The sequence below is a fragment of the Melanostigma gelatinosum genome, assembly GCF_949748355.1.
Source record: "Melanostigma gelatinosum genome assembly, chromosome: 6".
In the NCBI taxonomy this organism is placed as follows: Eukaryota; Metazoa; Chordata; class Actinopteri; order Perciformes; family Zoarcidae; genus Melanostigma; species Melanostigma gelatinosum.
The window spans coordinates 21320036-21344874 of NC_136639.1; the positions used below are offsets into that span (position 1 = coordinate 21320036).

At 41.5% G+C, this 24839-nt stretch overlaps 2 protein-coding genes across 3 annotated transcripts; both read right to left on the reverse strand.

Moving 5' to 3' along the window:
* Positions 1-1891: 1891 nt before the first annotated feature.
* rnf122 (ring finger protein 122) lies at positions 1892-14264 on the reverse strand. 2 transcript variants are annotated; one of them, XM_079269752.1, is made up of 6 exons: positions 13902-14264; positions 8740-8896; positions 4598-4643; positions 4460-4501; positions 4275-4354; positions 1892-3469 (listed from the first exon to the last, which is right to left on the reverse strand). In XM_079269752.1, the coding sequence occupies exons 1-6, from the start codon at positions 13924-13926 to the stop codon at positions 3355-3357; spliced, it is 465 nt and encodes a 154-aa protein (XP_079125878.1). In that variant the 5' UTR covers positions 13927-14264; the 3' UTR covers positions 1892-3354. The 2 variants fall into 2 exon arrangements, with proteins under 2 accessions (XP_079125878.1, XP_079125877.1); XM_079269751.1 differs by having other exon boundaries at positions 4275-4357.
* A 1657-nt stretch (positions 14265-15921) lies between these two features.
* On the reverse strand, positions 15922-22414 carry LOC306778450 (gamma-glutamyl hydrolase). The gene is made up of 9 exons (XM_079269946.1): positions 22289-22414; positions 22046-22160; positions 21616-21666; positions 21408-21492; positions 20643-20781; positions 19556-19662; positions 18767-18860; positions 18527-18664; positions 15922-16055 (listed from the first exon to the last, which is right to left on the reverse strand). Exons 1-9 carry the CDS (start codon positions 22404-22406, stop codon positions 15937-15939), a joined length of 966 nt encoding a protein of 321 aa, XP_079126072.1. The 5' UTR covers positions 22407-22414; the 3' UTR covers positions 15922-15936.
* Positions 22415-24839: the final 2425 nt, after the last annotated feature.

Sequence of the window (24839 nt, forward strand, 5' to 3'; positions counted from 1 at the left end):
GTGTTCTGCAGACATCACATTCAGAGAAGCATCAGACTTGATTTTCATCATGATATCTTAGATGCATCTACAGCACAATTTCAGGCAAGGCTCAATGACAAAATGTTATTTGATACTTTCTTTGTTGAAAACTGGCCAGATTCTGTTCGCTCCTTCCCTCATTAACTGTCTTTTTTTCCAAGTTATTTGGCCAGAGATCAGTGGTTAAGGGCAGAGTGTAAGCAAACTTTGCTGTACAGTGAGGGGCTGCTTGCATTTCCTTCCAAGCTCCATGAATTTTTCTCTCTGCCTGACGCTGACATTATGCAGAGCACAGCTCAAGTTAACATGTTCGACTCGGAGTGCCACGGGCACTGACCCAAAGCTGGACGCATCCAAAATGTTTAGAAGACGGGAGATTGGAAGAGACACACGTCCGAAACAAACAAGGGCAAAAGTTGGACGGGAGAGAGAGAGAGAAAGTTGGAAAGTGAAAGACGGATGTACTAGCCTGGGGTCTCAAAGGAAAGTTGCGACCAGATTTCCATCATCCTGAACTGCTCATCTCGTCTTCGTCTTTCTTCTTTTGCAGGCTTTTCTTTTGCAGTCTTGAAAGGAAATCAGTGTGCTCGCCAGCGCTGACAGGTTTACTCATCCGTACAATGATGAAACAACTCTCTACCTTGTCAGAATTGAGAGGTAAAGCGGCCAAACCGAGTACCTCCTCTCTCCCATCCTCTCTCCTCTCAGTCTCCACCTTTTCCCAGCACTTCCCTCGCCTCTCTCTTTTTCCAGCTCTCACTTTCTATCAGACTCAGTGTTCACTTCCATCCATGTGAGATCTCACACCATCTCCCTCCATCCTGAATCCCCTTTCAGGTCCTCCCGAGGCTCCTCCTTGCCCTTAAGCCTAATTAGAAGGCAACCGGGGTGAGGAATGCCCTTCAGACTTTCGATGCTCGGCCACCTGCAATCCGCTGTGGGGAAATAGCTAGGTACCGGTTAGACCCGCCAATAGGACGGGGTCTTGCACATTTAATGAGGCAGCGCACAGATGGTCCTTGTTTTCATTCAGAGGTTGACTCCTGAGCTCCAACTCCTCTAAATCTTTTCGTTTGCTGCTTTGTTTAACCCCGTTATTCACTTTTATTTTCAGAGATTTTTAGTGTCAAATTTGAATGCATTTACTGTAATAAGCTCCTTCATAACTCATTGTTATTATTCATATTTAGTGAAATGTGAGTTATTATGCAGTGGCCTAGAATTCATGTCAAATATGCTGTAAAGGAAAGGGCAAAGACTACAGGGAGAGGGTGGAACGTATTATTATATTCATGTGTTACTATTTGTCTCTATATTATGTACTCCTCTTATTTATTGATGTCTTGCGTTTGTCTTTTATTATGTAGCAGTCTCACCGGTGTGTATTCAGCCAGTATCAAACAAATACTTGACACACTAAACACACACACACTGCCAGAATAACAACACATACTCCTTAGGTTTCATTGAACATTTTCTGTACTTTCACAAGTTTTTAGCTCTTAAACTTTCCCCGAAGAAGACTTGCAGTTCGTTTAAATTGACACTCACTGGATAACCAACACTTTTGATTTAGTCTAGCAGAAATTTGAAGAAGTAAATGTTTGGCTTTTTTCACTATTGTCTGACATTTTGAATAATAATAATAACAATATTAACCATATATCTGATTAACCACCAATAATGTTTAATTACAGCCCTCTTAACAAGGTAGAAAAGAAGAACGCTACTTCTATTAAAAGAGTATTCCTTTCTGAAGCCGACTCACACTAAACCTTTTGAGAAGGAAACATTTGTCTTTGGTTAAAACACATGAAGCATTGTTCGGCTTTAGAGAGTCAAAAGCCAAAAAGGTTGAGAGCCAGTGAACTAGGTAGAATAATTTAATACATTTTCATCCGGTATTTCACCTGACGATGGCGCCAGATACATGAGACAAACCAGAGAAGCTGAACAAAACAGACATCTGTATTTATTATTGTTTCGAGTTATTTACATCTGTTTCAATTACAAAATGTGGAATGTGGCCAGAATCAGAGTGAACAAATCTCTTTGACATTTTCTTTTCTTGGCGTGTGAATTCAACAGCACTCACGTGTGTGTTTGGCTTTTAATTACAGTGCAGGTGCAGTCAGTGTCTGGACAATGTGCTTTGTGAGTTTTGTGCTCAATTTTAGGCAGTGTTTCGCTTTCTGGAGAGCTGGAAATCACAACAACACAAAAATAACTACAACCGAGGAATGTAAAAACTGAATCTCAGCAATAATGCCACAGAAATGTATGAACGTGAGATTTAGTTGCTTCCCGGATTAATTCACAACACCGAGGGACTGCTCTGCTGCCTCCCTTTCTCTTCAGATGAAGCAGCATCTCGGATACTTCACAGACTTTTATAAAAGATTCACCACACCTGGAAACACGAAACCTGCTGTGTTGCATCCAAACCTGACTCTTAATATTTTACAATGGCTGTTTTTTTTGTGTGAATTTAAAGTGCAATTTCTTTAAAAAAATCAACATATTTCAGCAAAGAACCAAACTGTTACAGTGAAAGGCAGGACGTGTCAGTATCAGTAGCACATATAAGCAAAAAATCAATTGGTTTGACTTGATAGAAATACTGATTAATTTGCTCCACGGCTTGAGCAGTAATATGATTAATTTAAATCCCACTGATGCCTGAATCCATGTTTTCCATAATTCTTTCACCAGCGTGACTTCAATTTATGCTCTTGAGCTTTAATCTTAGTTTACAACGTTTCAACTGTCAATGTGTTCTCGTGCTCGGTGAAATACATTTTTGTTTGTGGCTTTGTCTCAAAACTTCTTAATCAGCGTAATTTGGCTCAAGTTTTAATGGCATCAGCCGATATCACATTATTTCATATTAGTGAAAATAACACTGGTACATGCTTGCAGGGGATCTTACCTAGCGCTGTTATCCTTCAACACTCACTCGTCCACATCGTTGTGAAAAATGAAAACCCTTCTTCAGTGGTGCCTGATCAACCTGACTCGAGGCAACAAGAGACAGATGTGACAGAGCGGGGATGTTGAAGAGTGGCGGAGTGTTGTGTGGGCGGCTGGAGATAATCTCTCAGACACCACAACGTGTCGTGTTGCTATCTCGGAGGTGGTTGCTAGGCAACAGCATCCTTCAGAGTCTTTCTCCGGGTAGTAACTAGGTTACCCCAACTTACTATCATCATGTTGTTGCTTCTTGCTGTGTTTTTCGCAGCAAAACAGTGTCTCTCGTCCTGTTGGTCGCTACCTTATATCAGCTGGTTTGGCCCGAGCGGCTGCGGCCCACCCGGGCTGGCAGTGTTTGAGAAGTCACACCAGTTCATCCAGAAGAGTCCCTATGCTGTGGTGCTGCTCAGGGGGGCCAGCTATGGGCTTGTTGCACATGGGGCAGACGCAGCGCACCTCCAGCCACTTTACCAGACACCTGAGCAAACGATTAACAGACAGGAGGGGATCTTTTACCTCAGTGAGAGTAACAATATAACACTATAAAATACTCCATTACAAGTAAAAGTTGAAAGCAGCACAACAAAGGCTTGTAGCTAATTTACAATATACTGTTGTACAATATTTTCCTCTCAAATGTGGTGAAGTACAATAATAAAGTAGCAGAAAATTCTCAAGTAAAGTACAAAACCCTCAAAACTAGACGTGAGTAAATGTACATGGTTTACATTTCACCGCTGTCCATGTGAGAGCCCTGTATTATTATGAAGATTTGGTGAAAATTAATTCAGGACGGTCCCTTCTCTCAAGTGACTTTTTTCTTTCTTCCTGCTCCAATTTTGTCCAACACTTCAGCCTTCCCACGCTGTACAAGTACCTCCATTCACAAATCTGACATCTGATTTTTTCTGCCCACATTCCTCCAGCCAATTTGTATTACTGCACAACGTATCACCTCCAGATGTTCAGGGCGGTTCAACTGAAAGTTTCAGTCAACCACCTGCCTGCTCTACTCCACCACCACCACCACCAGTGTCTAGACTCCAGGGGGATCCTGTCCTATACCTCATCTTTATGGGCCGACTTTATGGGTCTACGCGGTGCATGCTGGGATACGCTATTGCCCGGACCGCTCCTCCCTGTAATGCTGCAATTTAGTCATGAATGAATCAACCAAAACTGTCTGTGTATCAGATCAAACGCGGTCATCTTCATTTCAACAAGCCCGTGCGGGTGCAAAGCGGTAAGAAGAGAGAAACTCCACTCTGCTCTCCTCTACTCACTTCCTGTGGAAAGCATGTTGGCATGGCAACACTCCCAGCTCGTCTTTCACTTTGAAGTCCTCCAGACACACGGCGCACGTCTGCTGCGGGAGTGACAGACAGGACAGAGTTTTGTTTTTTTTCATATTATAAAACACTTCAAGTTGTTAATTTTTTGCAGGAATCAATGAAAATCACATCCTTACCCCGTGAAGATTCAACTTTTTTGGATCTCCTTTTAAAACCACCTGCGAGTAACATAAACAAAATATGTTTTAGAGAGATGTATTTATTTATTATTATTCAGACCTAAAGGGTGCTTAAATATTAACATCAGGATATACTTCTCTGTATCCAAACCGCTCGCTCTGGGCTTGGTGTCGTAGTTTGCTGTGGATGAAGAGAGAAACATTTATTAACACATTGATGAATAACTTTGTTTACAACCTGTTTAACCTTAATTCGACCATTTTGCATGTACTTCTTGCTTAAATTAAAGTAGAGGTAGTAAAAATAGAAAGTCCTGCATTCAAGGTTTTACTCTGAAAAAGTCACTTTTTTTATTTAGTTCCTATTACACTGAACAGAATCCACAACAAAACATCATGGATGACAGAAATAGAAATAATTCTAAAAATGAAAAACTAGAAATAAAAAAGTGGCGGGCACTACTCTCTCTCTCTCTTTACAGTCTTTGATCCTCACTTTTCAGAGTCGTCTTTTTTCTTGTATGACATCCATTTTCCCCAGTGTTGTTCATGGGTCCCTGTACTTTTGATATTATAAGTACATTTTTCCATACTTCTGGACTATATATATACTATAAATACAGGACTGCTTGTAACAGTGTATTTCTTCTTGTGGCATTGCTTGCATACTTAAGTATAGACAGCAATTTATTGTTGCTGCCGGTCGCATTGAGCTCATTGTAACGACTTCCATGAGTCTATTAGGAGATAAAGATGTTTGTATTTCTTCGAAGCTGAGTTTAGCAGCAGGTCTTGCTTTCGGGCTGAGGTTTTCTGTTTGTGTGGTTACATTATGGGACTGCGTGTAACAGAAGCAGGGTAAGCTTTGACAATTAACTGTCTTTTCAAAGAGCGACACATCCACAGACAAATACATGTTCCCCTGCAAGTACATTGTTCACACGCGGAACACGCAAATGCCAACACACACACTTCCACGCACATACATACACAAACACAGCTACGTTGCATCTTCGAATCCCTGCACCGCCCTCGCAACCAACAATAGAGAGGAGATCTTTATCACTTGGCGAGCTGCGTCGGTTATTTTTGGCCTCCTGCTTTTACACAACTAAACATAGACTCACATGTCTATCGCTGTCTGTGATTTGAGCCTGAAACTAAATGCAGTCACAGCATCTGAGATGAAAGATGAAGGTTTATTTTTTTTATCTGATCCCCCCCCCCCTCAAGAAAAAAAAGAATTGAAGTCAGGAAATGGCAGTGATTTGCTGTGTTTGTCACTTGGTGTATTGTTTACGCTGATTGCCGCTGACAATCTTCCATGCAGAACAATGTGAGGATACACGTTCTACATGTGTCGTGGTTTCCCATCCCTGGAGAATGATGGTGGAAGTGAAGTGGGTGAAAAGGGGGACATGACTGAGATTTCTGTGCTTCTGCAAGAATAGAAAAAAAATCCTCGTATAACTACTGCTGACCGGTTCTTATTGTATGACGTAACAATGAATTCAACAGGTGTGACTGATAGGCGCGGACAACGACAGACCGACTCCTGCTTTTCCTGGCAAGGAAAACATTTTAACGGACAACATAGAGCTCATCACACACTAGGTCATTTCCTTGGATGACGATATTGGCCAAGCCAATGTTTTGCTACTAATATGACTGCTTATAATATGCCATCTTGCAGTTCATTTGTTTCCAACTAAAGATCTCAAATAGAGACCGATCTTTAAGTCACCGTAACGTTAACATCGAACATCCCTTACTCCCAGACACACATGATTTAGAGAGAGCGTCTCTGAGTGTATAATAGGAAGCCTGCCCACAAACAGACAATGACATTCATCGCTCAGTATTCATCGGATGAATCACCCGGTCTATAAATGAATTCACAATCACACTCCTACCCAAGACTACCTTCAGCATGGTAATGGGAGCGAAAGGAAGTGACTCATTGGTTATGATTCACGGGCAAGCGCTTCGAGAGAAACGGGAAGGATCCGAGCCTGTCTGACAGAGTTGATGGTCGATTAAGTGCCGAGCCCAGGCCAAACAAAACACGAATGTGCCGGCCAGGTTTTCTTTTCTCTGGGTAATAACTACAACGTAAAAATATCCTCGAGATTTAAAACGACTCTCAATTTATGCCTGTTTTTTGTCTTTTAAAAGATTTCCTTCAGGTTCGCCTGAGAGTTGAAACAAAGGAATAATTGATCTCAGCAAACCCACGAGTTAGCTCAAGTTGTTTGCTGCTCAACATTACGTTGTCGAACTTTGCAAGTTACAGGTATGTTGAAAGATAAAGGTTTGTATTGTTCCCCTTGGTGTGGAGTTTGTGTGACCTATTCAAACCAATGAATGCATGCTATTGTATCCTGATGATCGTCTCCGGGGTGCACAATTCACTTCTCAAAATATCTGGCTCTCCAGCTGCTGAAAATGCTCTGCTATGTTTCCAACTTTGTGCCACTTTAAATATAATGACAGTAAAAATACTGTAATTGGCCCTTTGAAGTTTTCTTGTGTTGATGTTCTTTTGTCTACTGGTGTTTTGAGGTCAAGAGTAAACTACGTTTTAAAGGTATTGAGATGTTGGTTAGATTGTTGGCACAGTCGTCTATTCCACTTGGTGCGGCTGTGGGAATTCATTTATATGTAATTATAGAAATCAGACTGCACAGGAGGGAAATGCACAAAATCGAACAAAAGGCGTCACATACCTGCTGGAGACCAGCTACTGACTGTTAGTGACGTTCATTTGTATTCTGACTGCTCTCTATGTCTCCAGCCGACAGACAAGTTTTTTCCAATTGTTTGACATTTTGATAAGAGGCAATTCAAAAATCACACGCAAAAATAATAGCACATTTTGAAATGTCAGGTAAACTTCCAAATTCAGATGCTCAGTCATGCAAAGACAGCTCTGATTAAAAAACAGACCCTTTGCAGGTGTTGGCGCTTCCTTTTATGATTTTGCACATGGCAGACGTTCATGTGTGATGTTTCTTTCGTGTGCTCCCACTGTGTGCTATTCACGTCGAGTTTATTCTGAGTCGCTCTGCAGTTTTCCTCGCTGCTGTCCTCACACATTGTGGCGCTCTGCTTCCTGTTGCCTCATATCCCGTCCTTCAGACACAAACGTCCATTCAGCTCATCGGGGAGTTTACCGTCAACAGCGGGAGAGGTCACCCTGTTCCTCTATTTATTCCTCTTCCTCCTTCCCTCCCTCACTGTTTCTTGCCTACACACACATCACTGTGGTTCACACTGAAATCTCTCAACAATTATTGGCTAGATTGCCATGACATTTTGTAAATATAATCATGACCCCCAGTGGATGAATCATATTCGCTTGGTGAGTCCCTGATGTTTTATCTAGCGCCACCATCAGGTCAAAACTTTGTCAAAGAAACATTTTTCAGCATCAAATATCTGCAAAACTGACATTCCCATCAGCCTCAGCTGTGCTTTTGTAATATGCAAGTGAGAAAATGTTAGCATACTAATGCACTACATTCGATGGTGAACAAGGTTAGCATTGTCCTTGTGAGCATATATAGCATGCTGACCTTAGCATTGAAATCAAAGCACTGCTGCAGAGCTGCCTCACAAAGCCTAAAACAAGTGTTGTTTTGTCCTGTAACTTAACTTAACTTAAGACTGGCAGCAGGTCTCAGCTGCTCCAGCCCCAGTTTTTCTCTCCCCTTTGCTCTCCTCGGTAGAGTAACTCCCCTGTGGGGGGGGAAGATGATGGAGTCCTACGTCCGATAAACTGTCTGGATTGTGCCCAAATACTGTCCACTCCTCAATGAGATCTTGAGATCCAAGAACAGACTTGACAGTTAATGCATTCTGACATAATCGGATGAAAAACGTCGCATTGCAGTCGTACTTGAGTTGGGTGCAGACCAAAACAATCACATGGAGAGCCTGCAGAGGAAGTGGTCTCAGTCCGGTCACAAACCATTCTGTAGCTGTTTGGTTGTGGTGAGAACATGATCCAACCTCGATCTGACACACCTATAGAGTAAAGGCGTACCCTGCAAGTTTGAGCTCAACGGGTCCCGAAGAGCCGGGTGATGCATTTCAGTTTGCTTGAATTGCTTTTCAGCAAGAAATGAAACTGAACCAGTAGGAAGTTAACCAACTCATCCACTGATTCGAACCAGAGCAAAAGAAATATAGGTTTGAAAAAAAGCCTTAGTCCTGTTTTTGTTTTTTCACACATTTCTTGTTTCCAATGACATATTTCTGTTCCTGTCGCCCCTCACCTGATGAAGTAACAGCAGAAGATGAGACTCAGGATGAAGACAAAGATGCCCGTCCCAAAGATGACCATGTAGATGTTGAGAGGCAGGTCCTGGAAGGTGATGGGCGGCATGGTGCACGACTTGTTGGAGTAAACCAGTCCCAGACCACAGAAGCACCCTGAACAAAGACGGAGGGAAGAATTAAGACACATTTGCATGAAGACGTAAGCTAGAAAAAACAGAAACATGAAGGCCTGAAACTGCTACACACAAGAATATATCTCAAAACACAGCTGAATGCAACTGTACACATACTTAAAGTACTCTACTGCTCATCGTCAGAGTCAGCTACGTCCTCCTCTAATGGCAGTCAGAAATTGAAGCTTTGCACACATACATGCACAGACACAAAGGCTGAGGAAAAGATGTAGCGAAAGACCATCACTGCACTATCCTGTGATGGCAAATGAGCTCTTTTCAAAGTAGTACGTAAAACACTCTGATTTGCGGTTTCCAAGCAACATGGCTGTATCTCTTATAGATGCACACTTCTTTGTCTGATGACAGGTCGGTGTAGTTCAAAGGGGTGAAAGTGGACAGACGAGAGCAGCTAGCCACAGACCAAAGAGAGTATATTGGCTCAGCCCTCTTTTGTGGAATTAAAATGTAATATGTTTTTAGGACACTTGATGAAATCCAGTTCATCAGTTCAAGACACTCAAAACCTCTTGACAATCAGCGAGTGCAATTTGATTGAAATGGCAGCAAGAACTTTGCAGCGTGCTCCGATCCAAACAGATGGTATTTACATTCAGGGTGCGCCCCCCCCCCCCCCCCCCCTTTCTTTGTGTCGCCTCCTCGCTGCAACACTACACTCCTGTGTGTGTGTTTGTTTTACCATGAAATAGATTATCACTCTAGCACTGCTATTTGCAGTCAAGGCCAGAGGTAGAGAGGTGGGGGAGGGGGACGATTGAAGAACAAATGTGGCCACACTGGACATGTTGCACTGCATGTGCAGTTCACAGTATTTGACGGGTTGTGTTTCTTGTGTTATTTTTTATGGATACATAAATCGAGAACCATGAATTCCCCAGATTTCAAGGGAGAAACTAGCGCAGAGAAGCAGTTGTAGATCAGACAGACAGAGACACAGAGAGCACACTTGTGTGTTGTGTGTCCGAATGAGTAATGAGAAGTCAGTATCTGCACGTGAGAGGGGGCGTTGTGAGATCGGGGTCACACTAACCCAGTGAGTGAGAGTGAATCGGAGCTAACGCAGGACTCATCGCAGTCTGCTGATATGAACCTGCCCACATTAGAAGAGGAAGAGGAGGATGTGTGCCGCAGAGGGACGAGGGAATCTGCAGATTTTCATTTTGATCAAACACTGAAGCAGCTGAATGACTAAAACAAATGTTGTGTGTTGTTTAATCATAATAGAGAAATCCAGACCCTTCCAGGCGACACGGCAGCGACGTATCTCGTGGTAGAAACAAACTGTAAGAAATAGCCAGAAACACGTTGACCAGTCACTCCTTTTTTGTGTCAAGGTTGCATGCATTTAATGTTTCTGTGCTCCGTTTCCAAAAGCATGCAGGTCAGGTGGACTGGAAACTAAATAGTTTGCAGGTGTGAATGTGTTGTTTGTCTATGTTTACTGGTCCTAAGACGGACTGGCAGCCTGTCTACTGTGGGAGGGATGGATGAATTGATAGATGGATAAATGGGCAGACAGATTGGGGGACGGATCGATGGACGGATTGGCAAAAAAACATGAACAGACGGACAGGCAGATGGACGGATAACTATAGACAGACAAACTGACAGATAGATGGACTGATGGATGTACAGATGAATGGATACATGGACAGATGGAGGGAGGGATGGATAGACTCATGAAAACAAAGGGATGGATGGACAGAAAGAGAGAGATGGATGGATGGATGATGGACAAACGGATGGGGGTATGAAAAAACAGATGAATATGGGTTAATGAGCAGATCGCCAAACTGACAGATGGATGGAGACCTTTACCAGTTTCATATCCCTGTGATGGGTATTGTTTTGTTGTGGAACCTTTTTATATATATATATATAGATCGCGGTATTTCTAGTCAGTCCTGCAGCCAAAGTGGCACATTGACATTTCTATTTGACATTTCTCCCGCCTCACAGTGAGATTGCAGCGTGAGAGGATCAATACTTCGCGCCTCGTAGTTTCACGCTCTCTGTATGAGCAGTGATGCTCCATTAATCAAGGCTTGCGGCGGCTGCACATTGAAGTTCCACCGCTAAATGACTTCACTCAGCGAGAGGCGATCACTACCGGAGACCTTGGGGTTTGTAAGTGAAACACAAACTGAAGGACGAGTGCAGGGCCGCACAGCCAGGATCTTACAAATCAAGAGGTCAGGAGTCTAAACTCTCTCTTAAAAATATTTTGACTCGCCACCAAACAAACTCTGTTCAATGCTCCTGGTTTTTAAAGAGAAAACACAAAATTGCACATTCCACACTATTATATCTTCAGGTCGGTGTCTAGTTGGGGTCCTTTGTCATATGTCATGTGTCAGGTGTCCATAAAAGATGGTTTCATTGAAATAACAGTTTGAGACCAAAGAGGTAAAATTATACAATTATACAAGTATAAATTTGAGCACATGTTCCTGTATTCATGTCACTGCACAGCTGATAGCACAAATCACCTGTGAAGCTGCTGCAGACTCACAAACCAAGTCTGGGTACTTTGTATTCAGGTCTATGTGTGTGTGTGTGTGTGTGTGTGTGTGTGTGTGTGTGTGTGTGTGTGTGTGTGTGTGTGTGTGTGTGTGTGTGTGTGTGTGTGTGTGTGTGTGTGTGTGTGTGTGTGTGTGTGTGTGTGTGTGTGTGTGTGTGTGTGTGTGTGCGTGTGTGCGTGCGTGCGTGCTTGCGTGCGTGCGTGCGTGTGTGTCATGTCCCAACCATCTGTCTGTCGGTATGGATGGGTGCTCACGTCTTCCTCCTCCACCTTTGTATGCATGGAGAGCAGACAGCTATGTGGTATTTTGCTTTGGGTGGAGCCCCGCATGACCACTGACCTATATATCGGCACACTCTGGAGGCGCCCCATTGCCATGGCGCCAAGAGTAGCAGATGCTGGGGGGGAAAGGATGGAGGCTGGCCTTTAGCGAAAAGTTCTCATTTTGAGAGAATCCGAGTCGGTCGTATTGAGTTTCAGCCGTCAGACAGATTCTCGTGATGTTGTTCAAAAAGGCAGGAAAGTCCCTCCGTGATTTGATAGAGCTGTAAAATACGTCGACTGTGGCAGCTCCCCCGACAGCCCCTAGATGCCTGCTCGGGTTTTGTCCTATACGCCGCGTTCACACAAAGCTGCTTCTGCAGCTGCTGCTGCTCGCATTAAAGACAGAACTTCACATCAAATATTCAACAGTTCACATTGGGGGGTAAACACTCAAGCCTGCATGCATGACTGCTGCTGCTGAAGAAGAAGAGGAAGAAGAAGAGAGTAGATAGCACTCGAAACTGTCGAAAGTGCTACATGTGTCACGCATAAACACTGTAGGCATGATCACAGATACACAGAGCTGAGCTGTGTGGCTGCCTTCATTTTTCCAGCAGAATGTCACTCTTTGATACTGTCCGTGTGTGTGTGTGTGTGTGTGTGTGTGTGGGCGCTATTCCCCCTATGAATAGCAGGGGAGTTGAGCAGCACAAAGGGAGTAATTGTTTTTGTCTGAACACAGCCAACAGTCCACCGAGGAGGCTGCTGTGTGCTGTGGCTGCTGCTCTCAAATAGGCAAAGCCGGAGGAAAAAAAAGACGACTAATCCATCATCTTCACCAGGTTTCAATGTGACAACAAAGCACTGATACACCGGTTCACTGCCATGAAGGGATTCATTTTGTTTCAAGGATGACCGATGCGCCTCCGTACGCAAGCGGCAGTTTTCAAACAAGACAGAGAAAGTTGTTCAGACTTTTTTTGGGCTTTTGGAGCTAATTGGTCGAGACCTTGAAGATTGTAAGTGAGAGGCTGCAGATAGGGTCAGTCAGTGTAAACAAGATTCGCCAGAGAGGCAAAATGTTACACAGAGAGCACAGAGACTGGCCTTGTGTGGCTCTCAACTGGAATTAATTTGGATGGAAATAAAGGATTCTATTGATTAAGCAGTCTCTTATTCCACCAATCAATGCACAACTTGTTTAAACATTCAGATAATTGCTGTTTTAACATGTACTTCAGCTCAAATAAGGCATATCAGCCATTTAAGGAATATTATATGGTACCTTGAAATATAATCAGAACGTGGGTAAAACCTAAAGCCCTTCTATTTAGCATTCATAAGCAGTACACAGCACATGTAATAAACGGTTTATAACATACTATAATGTAAGTTGTATTTTCTTCATCTAATAATCGGTATAATATCTTCTCTATTAATTGTTTTGTCTTTTATGTGAAAATCGTGGAAAATACCAGTCATCATTTCCCACAGCACAAGGTGACGTATTCAATCAGTTTGTTCTCCAGCTGACCGACAGTCTGAAATATAAAGATGTCCAGTTTACTGTCATTTATGACAAAGAAAAGATTCAAATCATCACATTTGAGAAGCCATTTTAGCTTGAAAAATGACAAACAAATAGAATAGTTGCTGATTAATTTTCTGGCAATCGATTCAACGATTCATCGCCTAATAGCAGCTCTAATAATGACGTTATAGGCAGATATAAACAAAAACAGAAAAAAATGGTATTATAGCTATTACAGCTTCTCCTATGAAGATATATTTGATACCGTTTTTTCTATGTTGTCATTCAATACCTTGTGGGCCTCCGGGTGCTCACAAGAGGAGTTCAAGTTGTTGACAAATACATTAATAAACACTTATACTGTACACGAGACTTTCTATATTACAGTGCGTTGTAAACCATTCATCACATGTTAAAATAGTGCTTATGAAATAAAGTGCAGGACTATTTGTTGTCACTGTTACGCACCACAAGTCTTAATAGGATGGGTTCGGTTTTTAGATAAATAGAAATATCAAAATTTAGAAAAAGAAATATTGGAGTGACTCAGAGACTGCAATCTAGCGCAATGATATCACTGCTGCGAGAGATTGACAGGCTGTATGGCACATCATCTCAGAGGCCTAACAATATAAAAAGACTGCTCACCGTTACACCACTGAAATGGGTGCATCAATGCACCAGAGGGAGTCCTTGCCGGCGGGATCCGATTCGTGTTTACCAACAAGCCGCAACCGCCCGTGCAGATGGATGACCGCAATAAAGTGGCCCGAGTAGAGCCAGTGACTGTCTGCCAGAGCGAGACAATGGCACCTGTAATAAAAATAAAAAGACCAATAAAAAGCTGGATAAAAAGCGGGTTTTTTCTGTCGACAGTTGAAGCGGGGTTATCCTTTGTCACATAGTTTGGTTCATCCGTGCAGACTGAAAAAAGGAGAAATGAAGATGCGGATTCTCCCCGTTGTTGTTCTTCTCCTCGCTGAGGCTGTTTCGGCTCTGTTATTATTAATAGACGGCATAACACTGACCCAGCGGCAGCATCTGTGTGACAAACTACAGCGCAGGCTGGATTTGCCTACTCCCGCCCCGCAGCCGCATACGGACGTGCGGGGAGACCAATCGTCGGGCTGCCTGGGTCGGCGTGCGTTGTGACGGCCTGGCTGGACGGGCTGCGTGGTTTCTGCCATATCTCCTTTTTCCTTATGCATATGTGTTTACAGGCTAATTCATTGCCACGAGTTAAAAAAAATACTGAGGTTAGGAGTCCAAGACGTCTCTCCTACACGGCGGGACTACCCCTCTGGGTGGGCCTTGGGGCAAAATGTATGGTATTGTGACCCTATGAACCCCCATTTTCTCCCACACTTTATATGCATATTTGTAGCCTATGTGGTGCAAAGTGAATATTCAATATTCAATATATCAGGACTAAAACATTCACTCCCATTCACACTGAAGGGCATAGCAATCGGGAGCAATTTGGGGTTAGGTGTCATACCCAATGATACTTCCACATGGACTGGATGAGCCGGGGATCGAACCGCCGATCCGACAAAAAACTAAATGTTTTATGTATTTTTGTTGTGTGACTGTTATGTTCTTGGTAAACTATAGTTCATTAAGCTGGACAGATAATAAGTTCAAAGCTAACGTGTGTAACTCTACGTGAATGCTGTTAAAATGTGTAGTTATTGAGATTTGTGTAATCCGTGATGATATTACATATTAGTGTCCTGAGAAATCATGAGTGTACCGTTGGACAACTGAGTGATTACGCTGCACATGTTGTGCAGCAAAGGCTGGTCTTCATCATCACCATCTTCTCGCTGCTCACTGGATCTTTGCCACCATCATCCTCTTCAGTCTTCATCTCCACTCAGCAAATACAACCTTCTTCATCGTTCTTATCCTCCTGGGAGCCGGGATGGACACTTTTCTTATTCCTATGGCTAATTTATTGAGAGGTACGGACATTTCTGATTGGGATTGAAGTGCACTGGGATTCAACCTAATTGCACCAGCTTTAATTTGGTCACGATATTGAAGAATTAATTTAGTCACATTCGGCTTCTGTGGAAACTGGCCATAAAATTAGTCAATACTAGGAATTTTGCATCATTTGAAACGGTAATTGGTCTTGGTTGTGGGTGCAGTTGTGTGTCATGCCCAAGAGGGGAACAACTGAAATTATTCCAGGAATAAAATGGAAAGTAAAGCTCGGTAAATGAAAGCGCATATAACAGATTATAGCTCTAAGTGACAGGAAAAAGAAACGAGACACCACAGATGAACTTAAACATATCCATATGTGAGTAAATAAGGAAACAGTCAAGAATACGTCACCCCTTATGCGGCACTCTATTGCAAGTAATTCATTTGTTTTTTTTGTCATTTTATTAAGCTCTAATTTATTTCGGCGTATGCAAGTCCAGCAAGTCAACTTTCTAGCTTTTTATAGAGGTTTTCACTTATTTTATTACAAATGTACCCTAAAGACCCAGCCAGATGTTCTACTACATAGAGCCTCATCTCCAAAATGACAATAAAAAAGCTTAGATATGCAAATAAGCACAATTACAGCATGTACAATTATTTCTTTGGCTAACCCCCCCCCCCCCCCCCGAGACTGTATATGAAGTGTTGTGTTGCAGAGTGACACACAGACAAGAGCTGCTCGAGGACTTCAGAAGAAATAGATCTGTTCATATCCTGTGAAGTTTCCAGCGTAGACGGGCGTGTCGTTGTAAATCAGTGACGAGGCCTCTTCCTCAGGATTGTCAAACTGATGTAGACTTCTCCTTCCTAAACAAAGTGAGATGCATGTGATTAGAATAGAATATTCAAGTCATTGTTGGGAACAATAGGATTTAGAAGTGTTCAATGTAATATTTGTGATATCTTTTTTGTTTTATGAAGCTAAAATGTTATTCATATTAATCTTCTCTCTTCATCCCGGCTGAACTAAGATCACTTTGGGTCTCGGGGTGTTGAATTTCAAAGGGCCTCAATCATTGTATATATCATTTTGTAATGGGATATCAATATATATTCTGAATGATATTATAAATATTCTGGAAATTCCATTGAGTTTATGGATCCAATAATACTTTTAATTTTAATGTTTTGCTTAATCTAGTGAAATATTCGTGCTCATTGATAGGCTGCATTGCCCACAACAGTCTAATACCACCACGAAGTCATATTAAGAGCAGTCTTTCCCATTAATTACCAAGACTCTGGCTGAACCATGAAACATAGCTGCACCCAGGACAGGTCCTCTGAGGACACAGCATTGTCTGAGGTAAGTTATGTTAACTAACGTTACAGTATCCACTGCAGTTACAGGATGGCAAGTTAGTAGCCTGTTTGGTTCTTCATAGGCTTTTGTAGAGAAATAAAGTGGAGTAAGAGTGGGATTTTATCGTCTCTTTGTAGCAGAAGAGACAGCAAGGGCAGCAGGAGGGACTCCGCAGATTCTCATAGAGGGACAGACATTCAGAGAGGGCAGGTATAGCTCCCATTGGGACAGCCTCCACTGAGGGAGGGACAGCAGGTTAGAGGAAGGGGCTGTAGACCAGAGTAGGTTCAGTAGCTGTCAGTGATTGTGGGAAATATTTGTTTTGTTAATGCCATCTAGGTGCACCTGGAATCAGGGTGGAACCCTGAATGGGTATTAATGCCAAAGTTTAAACACTGGCTTTATGTTGCTCCACATGTTGAGCCTAACATTGCATTTCTGGTGCATTTCATGTGTATTTGGGCCAAATAAAAAAGCAGTTCTGATATCATACTTAGTTTGAATTGTTGATTGATAATGTAGTGTAGATTTTGAATGTAAAAAATATAATTTGGAAAAAGGGTCCAAATTTACAAATAATGCCCTTTTGTGAATACAATGATTGCAAAGGTTCGCATGATTAATTAACTGTTTACGGAATGTCTTGTCCTGCGTGCAGGCACGGTGAATTAGGCAATGGTCCTAAAATGAGACCCTTTGGGGAGGTTGGGGCTTTTCATTACAGGAAGGATTATCTGGAGCACCATATCAATACCGGGCTCCAGCAGCAGAGCATTAAATGCCACAAATCAATTGCATTAGGTCATTTCCAAGCTTTACTCCAGTCACGTCATCAACCCATTCAAATCACGACCACAGAAGTTGTTTCACATGCAGTTTTAATGGGTAGTGTTCAGGGAGGCTAGAATTAGTTGTCACTTCATCTTTTTTTTATTTGTATGCATCATGTCATGAATGCTTTTGAGCCAGTCATCATTAAGGAGCATGAAGCTCAAAATGAACACAAAACAAGATATATGGTAACTTTGTGGATGTGAGTTTAAATGTCTTTGACCTAGCTGTATTCAAATATATGGCCTCAGCTGTACATGATAAACTGCATAATCTTCTCAAATAAAAGAAGAGCACAAACATTGTGCCTCAAACACACCTTTTATTTTCTTTAATTTGCCTAATTCAGGTCAAATCAGAGCGTAATAGGCTGCAAGGAGAGCAACGTGGCTGCCTGTCTGAGGAGTTCAACTACAAAAGGACATTCACAACTGTTTTTAGCAATAACCAGGAAAATTCAATGTCCAAATTCAGGGTTCAAAGTTTGTAGGGAGATTTGAGTTGTCCTCTCTCAGTTTTTTGTAAAAAAAAAAAACCAGTATGAAGACTGTCGACTGTTTGCTCTCGTTGATTTTGCGTGTGGACCGTTTGTTACCTGCCTTAAACTCTATCTTGTCGACCATGATTTGTGAGTGTGACCTTTTTCCTGTGTCCTCATAGCACTCATATTTACACAACCAATGTCTGTATGATTGACTTGTTGACTAGAGCACAAACTTCTTTGTTGATCTATTGATTTTGCTCTCAAAGTGCACCAGATTGACGCATGTAACTTTAAAATGCTGTGTCGACATGTTGAGAGCCGTTAAGAGGCAATAGAAATGTTCCCAATCTCGTATATTATGCACCTTTAAAACCATTGACCCATGACCTCAATAGTATGTTGTTTTAGGTTAATTACCAGTTAATATGTCAGTCAGCACCTATCAGAGTACATTTTAACATGTTTACAGTTAAATGAAAATATCAGTCTTCTTTTCAACACTTGTCAATACTAGTGTTTATTAAATGTCTAGTCGTGAAACTTTTATTGCAATCAATATAGATTGTGAGATTTCTGGAAATTCAATTCGGAAAATATTCTTTATATGGTCTCACAGTATGTATCATCATAACCCACAACCAGACTCGATAACTAACTTACCTTCGTTGACAAAGAACTCAGCCAGCAGAGAAGAAAGCTGAACAGCATGAGCAGAGTGAGGATAGTTCTGCTTCCTCTTCCACTGAAAACGATTCACCTCCGGGTGCCACTGTACTCCATAGAAGGGATATGTTTTACCTGGCATGAAGGAAGAAACAAAAAATAAAACAATGCATATATTAGTTAATGTAGTATAATAATCACAACTTTGTCAAATTGATATAGAAATATTCTTTTAACCTTCTATGGTTGATACAAAGTGGACTCCGTTCTCTGCAACGTTTGTAGACAGCAGGGAGAAGAAGCTCTGCAGCTTCTCATTTCCCTTGAAGGTCTGAAGGAAAAATAATTCTTATTAACCTTACAGTATGATTTATGTATTTTCCTTGTGTCAATATTTGAATGCCCCAAATTGTATACAGTATTCAAAATTTTTACGGTCACATAACTTTAGTAAATATGTGTTCTTGTATTTGCTTTTCATGCTGTGACGCTTTGCTTTCTTTGCCTTGGATCAATGAAGTTCATCTTATCTGTCAATCTTGAGTACGTGGACGGATGAATTCGCTGGGGAGCCCCGGGACAAAAACACCCATGTCTCTGTACACTGCGTACAGTCTTATTGTGCTGGAATATTGATGGCCTAAATTGTGCTGAGTGGTAATTTGATTGAACACAAATTAACTTCGGAATATGCGCCACATAAGTTTAATATCACCTGAAATTGAAATTACATAATGAATCAAATTACAGTACCACAAACCAATGTGCGCCTGGGTTTTTGGGGCCTTGGGGAAGTAATCCAGCTTTGATTAACCACAGACAGTTTATGAAGAGAAACTTGTGAATCTTGTAATGAATGTTAAACCTGCGGATTGTTCATGTCTACATTTATAAGGTCAAAAGTACCAGTCATATGTGACAGAAAGCCTGGGAGACACAATGTCTCTCATTCTATTTCCCAGCACAGTAACAGCTAAGAAAAAACACAGGAAGTGAAACATACTGTACAGTGACACTTTACTGTACCTTCACTGCAACTCCATAGTGGTGAAAATTGCCAGTGAGTGGTTCTTGGGTCAAAGCCTTCATAAGACTGTAGGGGAAACCCTCAAACATCCTACTAGAGCCGGCCTCTGCAGAGAGAAATACATGTGAGAAAAGACACAAGGTGTCATCAAGCTAATTATTATTAGAAGACAAAAACACAGAACACGCTCCGAACTGTGGAGAATTTCAGTATTAAACACATAAGTACGATTAAATAACCCCCCTATTGATGAGTAGAAGTGTCACAATAATAATATGTTAGTCACAATATGTTTACAATATTCTTACTTCTAGAAGATATTATGTGTTACAGTATATTAACTAATTGAATGTATCAAATCATAAAAGTATAGTCACTGAAGGTATTAGAACACTGTAAGAATAGTTTGAGGGTCAGACAGGGATTCTGAATGAGACATGCAGCAAATGGAGGATGTGGTCAGTGGGGAGGACAACTGACCAGAGGTGGAGTCAATAAAAGATGTTTTGCGAGGAGAGAAGATGTTTCGCTAAAGGATCGATCCAGGGAGGGGACAGAATTCGAATGGAGCCAATCACTGATCAATGGAGGATCAGTCACACGTTTTATGACATATAAGAGACTGTTCTGGAGCGAATTCCTCAGACCACACCCGCTCTCGTTTTTCAGTACCTGAATTCAGACCTGTGCGTGAGATGCGTGCGTGTGGTCTCTGTTCTCGAGAACATTACTATTGATAGTTAATTCCGTTTGTAAGTGAACTTTGTGTCGTACATTAAATATTGTTTCATTTTGAAACCGGATCCAGTTCCGTTTTTCTGATGCGCGTGCGCAGGAAGCTTGAAGCAGAACTCTCCCTGCAGCCTGCCGAAGCCTCGCATCCTTCTGTTTTAAACCCGAACATAACTTGCTTCTATACTGACACCAAGTGGTACGATTCAGCACACGTTGTTCTCCAGAACAGTTCACCAAACAATTGAATAGTCCACTTTATTTAGACCGTACCTTCTATTTAAAACATATTCACTAAATGCCATGAATATAAAAGGCATTCACATAAACAACAATAACGCAGTAAGCTCCAACCTGGGGTGAGGTCGAGGGGCAGCGCTACGTTCTCAGCTGTGGTGTCTTCCAGCACATTTTCTCCGGCCACCAGCACAGTCAGCAGCTGCATGCCCATGCATGTACCCCAGATGGGGAAGAAGTCCCCTTCATCGTTGGCCTGCAACACACACACAGTCACTTTTTTGTTTCGGAAAAAAACAAAAACGTATTCAGGCTGTTGTAAGAAAAGCAAATTTTCTGTCAGACTATCTGCATTCAAATTTGTATTTCGGTACAAGTACCATATTAAAAATAAACTTCACTTTAACATCAGATATATTCGTCCTCAGTGCAAACCTTTCTTTCAGAGTAAAATGTCAGATGGATTGGTGATGGTAAAACATAATTTACTGTAGGAGCTGCACATTTGTTGAACTTCACTGTGTTTTATGAACTTATTGTTGGTTTTACCAGCAAACTAAGAATTCAAAGCAAGTAGTAATCATCTAAATGTAGTGTAACGTAAAGAGTATTATTTTTCATGATGAAATGATTCAGAAATAGTCTCACAAAATGAAATATAATGAGAATTCGCACTCGACTGAACTCAAGCACATTATTTTCAGTCAATTTAAAAGATTAAAGAGACAGATAATAAACATTTTTGACTATTAGGCAGAGAGAGAGAGAGAGAGAGAGAGAGAGAGAGAGAGAGAGAGAGAGAGAGAGAGAGAGAGAGAGAGAGAGAGAGAACAACTGGCTTTTGAGGGAGAAACAATGGAAATAATGATCTGCTGAACAAACCGTCAGAGCGAGTCTGTAAAAGATCTTCGCCACCCTGGCAAAGTCTGATGTCTTCAAATCTCCTGATCCCCCGATGAGAAGCAAGCTAAACAGACATCACACAGTTAGAGCAGTGTCACACTGAGATCTGAGGGGAAATGCAATCAGTGTATTTATTTAAGAAGTAAATGTAATTGCATTCCACTTCCTACTCATTCACGCAGCTCACCCGTTGATATTCCTGAAGATTTCTTCATATTCTGTGGTTTTAAGAGTCAATCTGTGGAAGACAAATAAACGATTCCTTACTATATTATTGTACATTGTTTATAAAGCGCGGAAGACAAAGGCGACAGAAAATCCATTTATTTTTCAACAAAAGCAGCAAAACTCAGCAGTGACATATCAGTAGTTCAAATGACTGTTATGTAACTCAACAATACTCTGATGCTACTGTCTAAAGAAGCAGTGTGCACCTTTTTATTCTGCAGATTAAAAAGGTGGGTGTTAACAGGTAGAATGATCTTCCATTGTTTCTATGATTGCCATTGTTTTTGTCACCTAAACTGACTGATCACATATGAAAAAGCTTCAGTCAACATATGGTATGATGGTATTTGTATTTACAGTTACAAACAACATCAGAGGACTCAACCCACCTGATAGGCATCACTCTGCTGCCCCCAGACTCAATGAATTTCACATAGGAGGAAGGTATGTGGGTCCTCCCGAACGGTTTCATGGCTTCGTCTGAAACTGTCTGAGTCAAAATACCTGTGGGACAAAAAACACAGCAGATGTGAAAATTCAGCAGTGACACACAAAGAAAGAGTCATTTTGTTCTATTTCTTAAATGTTTGTATCCCCTAAACTCTTTACCTCTGGTGGTACATTTCACTCACCGATCACAGGTCTGTCGTTCACAGCCTCCTGGTTGAGGTTAGTCGGCATAGCTTTGTTGCAACACAAGCAGCAGGCAAGAAACAAACACACATATGTTGAAGATCCCGTGTTCGACATGTTCTCGCCTCGATATCCAGCGACTAATCGAGCAACTGAAAAGGTATGAGGCTGTTAAGAGAGTGTTGACGTATGAGAACAGCAGAGGTATATATGTCGAGTTGGAAGAGGATGTAGTCAGTAGAGGGAAGTGAGGAATGTCCAGATTTACATGTGACCGCTCCTGTACTGCACATTCAGGCCATACAAGTTGGCTGCTGAGGCAAACATAAATGTGCTGCTGACAGCACGGACTTTTTGGAAAAATTTGTATCATTTAGTGTGATGGGAAACAATCCCAGCTTCATTAGTGAGACGATGATTACGCAAAAGTTAAAGGAAATTACATGAGCGCTTTTAAGAAAGCAGCTCTCGGTTCACACGGCACGCTGAGCAGTCAAACAGGATTCTGCCTGAACATTGAATCAGGCTTTCTATTTATAGGATTCTAAAGGAGGGGAGCGCATTGTGCAGTCTGAGGCCAAACGTTCTAAGAAGGTTCTGGCTCTGCTGACAAAGACTCCTGTAACATCACTCCAGGGGTTTCTGTCTGTTTAAAAAAAATGAATTAATGGACATATTTGAAAATCTGCAATAAATCTGCAATAACTTGAATCAGCAGAAATGTGGGTCCTTGTGGGGTTGTTGGTAGAGCACCGACTGGTTATGAACACCTCTACAGGGTACCATTCACTATTACGAATTCTTTTTCATCAAATAAACAAACTCAATGCAAGCCTTTGCACCAAGGCTGGATTATTAACCGGGCAAAGATTAGCTGCATGTCAGAAGTCAGATATGAACAGGTCCTGCATTATTAATTCATGTTTTGGCCCTGTCTGTTTTTGTAAAGAAAATAATTTAGTTTTATTTGAGTTTATATTATGTTCACATGGTGCATATTCCTAAAAAGACGTTTTTCTTAATCGAATTACAGCACAAAAGAATCTGAGGCTGCCATGTGTAGTCGGCTGTGTGCACACAGTGCTTAATGGGAACTTGGAGGCAAAAAGGTGAACTCTTGTGTTGGGTGGAAAGTCCACAGAGGCCTTGGGCCACGTCGATTAGGCACACATCTTATTTGAATTGGTTTCATGATAATAAAATAAAAATAGCTGGTTCAACATAAGTGTGAAAGATGTTCTGCTGTGATGTGTCTTTCCTTGTCATTTGTTGGTGAAGAGAGTTTGATAGAGCTTTGTTTGCAGGTCATAGAGTGCTTGTGCAGAGAACAATGTAAGGTTGGTCACTAGTCGGTCTCCAGTTTATCGGAATGACCCACCAGGTGGAGACAGAATGCCACCAATGGTACAAATTCACAGTTTTAGTCTTTGGCAAATAATATATAAGGCAAGGCAAGTTTATTTGTATAGCACATTTCAACAAGGTAATTCAAAGTGCTTCACATAAAACCATTAAAAGCATCAAAACACAAGGCAAAAGAAAAGGAGATTTAAAAACAATTAAGAACATTCATTAAAACATTAAAAAACAGTGTAAGAAATAAAATACAGTCGTAAAATGCAGAAATGCAGGAAATTGATGAATATATTAATTGAATGTGGTTCAATTAAAGGCAGCAGCAAACAGAAAAGTCTTCAATCTTGATTTAAATGAGCTGAGGGTCTCAGCAGACCTGCAGCTTTCTGGGACTTTGTTCCAGATATGTGGAGCAGAAAAACTGAACTTCTCCATGTTTAGTTCTGACTCTGGGAACAGAAAGTAGACCGGTCCCAGACGACCTGAGGGGTCGGGATGGTTCATAAGGTAGCAGCAGATCAGAGATGTATTTTGGCCCTAAACCATTCAGTGCTTTGTAAACCAACAGCAGGATTTTAAAGTCAATTCTTTGTTGGACAGGAAGCCAGTGCAAAGACCTCAGAACTGGAGTGATGTGATCCACCCTCCTGGTCTTAGTGAGGACTCGAGCTGCAGCGTTCTGAATCAGCTGCAGCTTTCTGACAGACTTTTTACAGAGACCTGTAAACACACCGTTACAGTAGTCCAGTCTGCTGAAGATAAATGCGTGGACAAGTTTTTCCAAATCCTGTTGAGACATAAGTCCTCTAATCCTTGATATATTCTTCAGGTGATAGTAGGCTGATTTTGTAATTGTCTTGATATGGCTGTTCAGGTTGAGGTCTGAATCCATAACTAGACCTAGATTTCTGGCTTGGTTTGTAGGTTTTAACATCAGTGACTGAAGCTGAGCGGTGATTTTCAATTGTTCGTCCTTGGTACCAAAAACAATTACTTCTGTTTTATCTTTGTTTAATTGAAGAAAATTCTGGCACATCCAGTTGTTGATTTGTAAGAAAAAATGATGCTCACCAAATCACAGTATGCAATGGTTATTGTTTAATATTTGTTGTATCCAATATGAGTGAGAACTGATCTTTGATAATGATGCACACTTTATGTATTTGGTAACCTGGTGTTACATCACAAGTGTAT

Coding starts and splice junctions, on each gene's coding strand:
- LOC306778450 (XM_079269946.1), bottom strand. CDS start 22,406: ATGTCGAACACGGGATCTTCAACATATGTGTGTTTGTTTCTTGCCTGC. Junction 21,667..22,045: donor AGCAGAGTGATGCCTATCAG/GTGGGTTGAGTC, acceptor TGTCTTCCACAG/ATTGACTCTTAAAACCACAG. Junction 20,782..21,407: donor TTTACAGACTCGCTCTGACG/GTTTGTTCAGCA, acceptor TGTGTGTTGCAG/GCCAACGATGAAGGGGACTT.
- rnf122 (XM_079269751.1), bottom strand. CDS start 13,926: ATGCACCCATTTCAGTGGTGTAACG. Junction 8,897..13,901: donor CCCATTTCAGTGGTGTAACG/GTGAGCAGTCTT, acceptor GTCTTTGTTCAG/GGTGCTTCTGTGGTCTGGGA. Junction 4,502..4,597: donor AGCGGTTTGGATACAGAGAA/GTATATCCTGAT, acceptor TGTTACTCGCAG/GTGGTTTTAAAAGGAGATCC.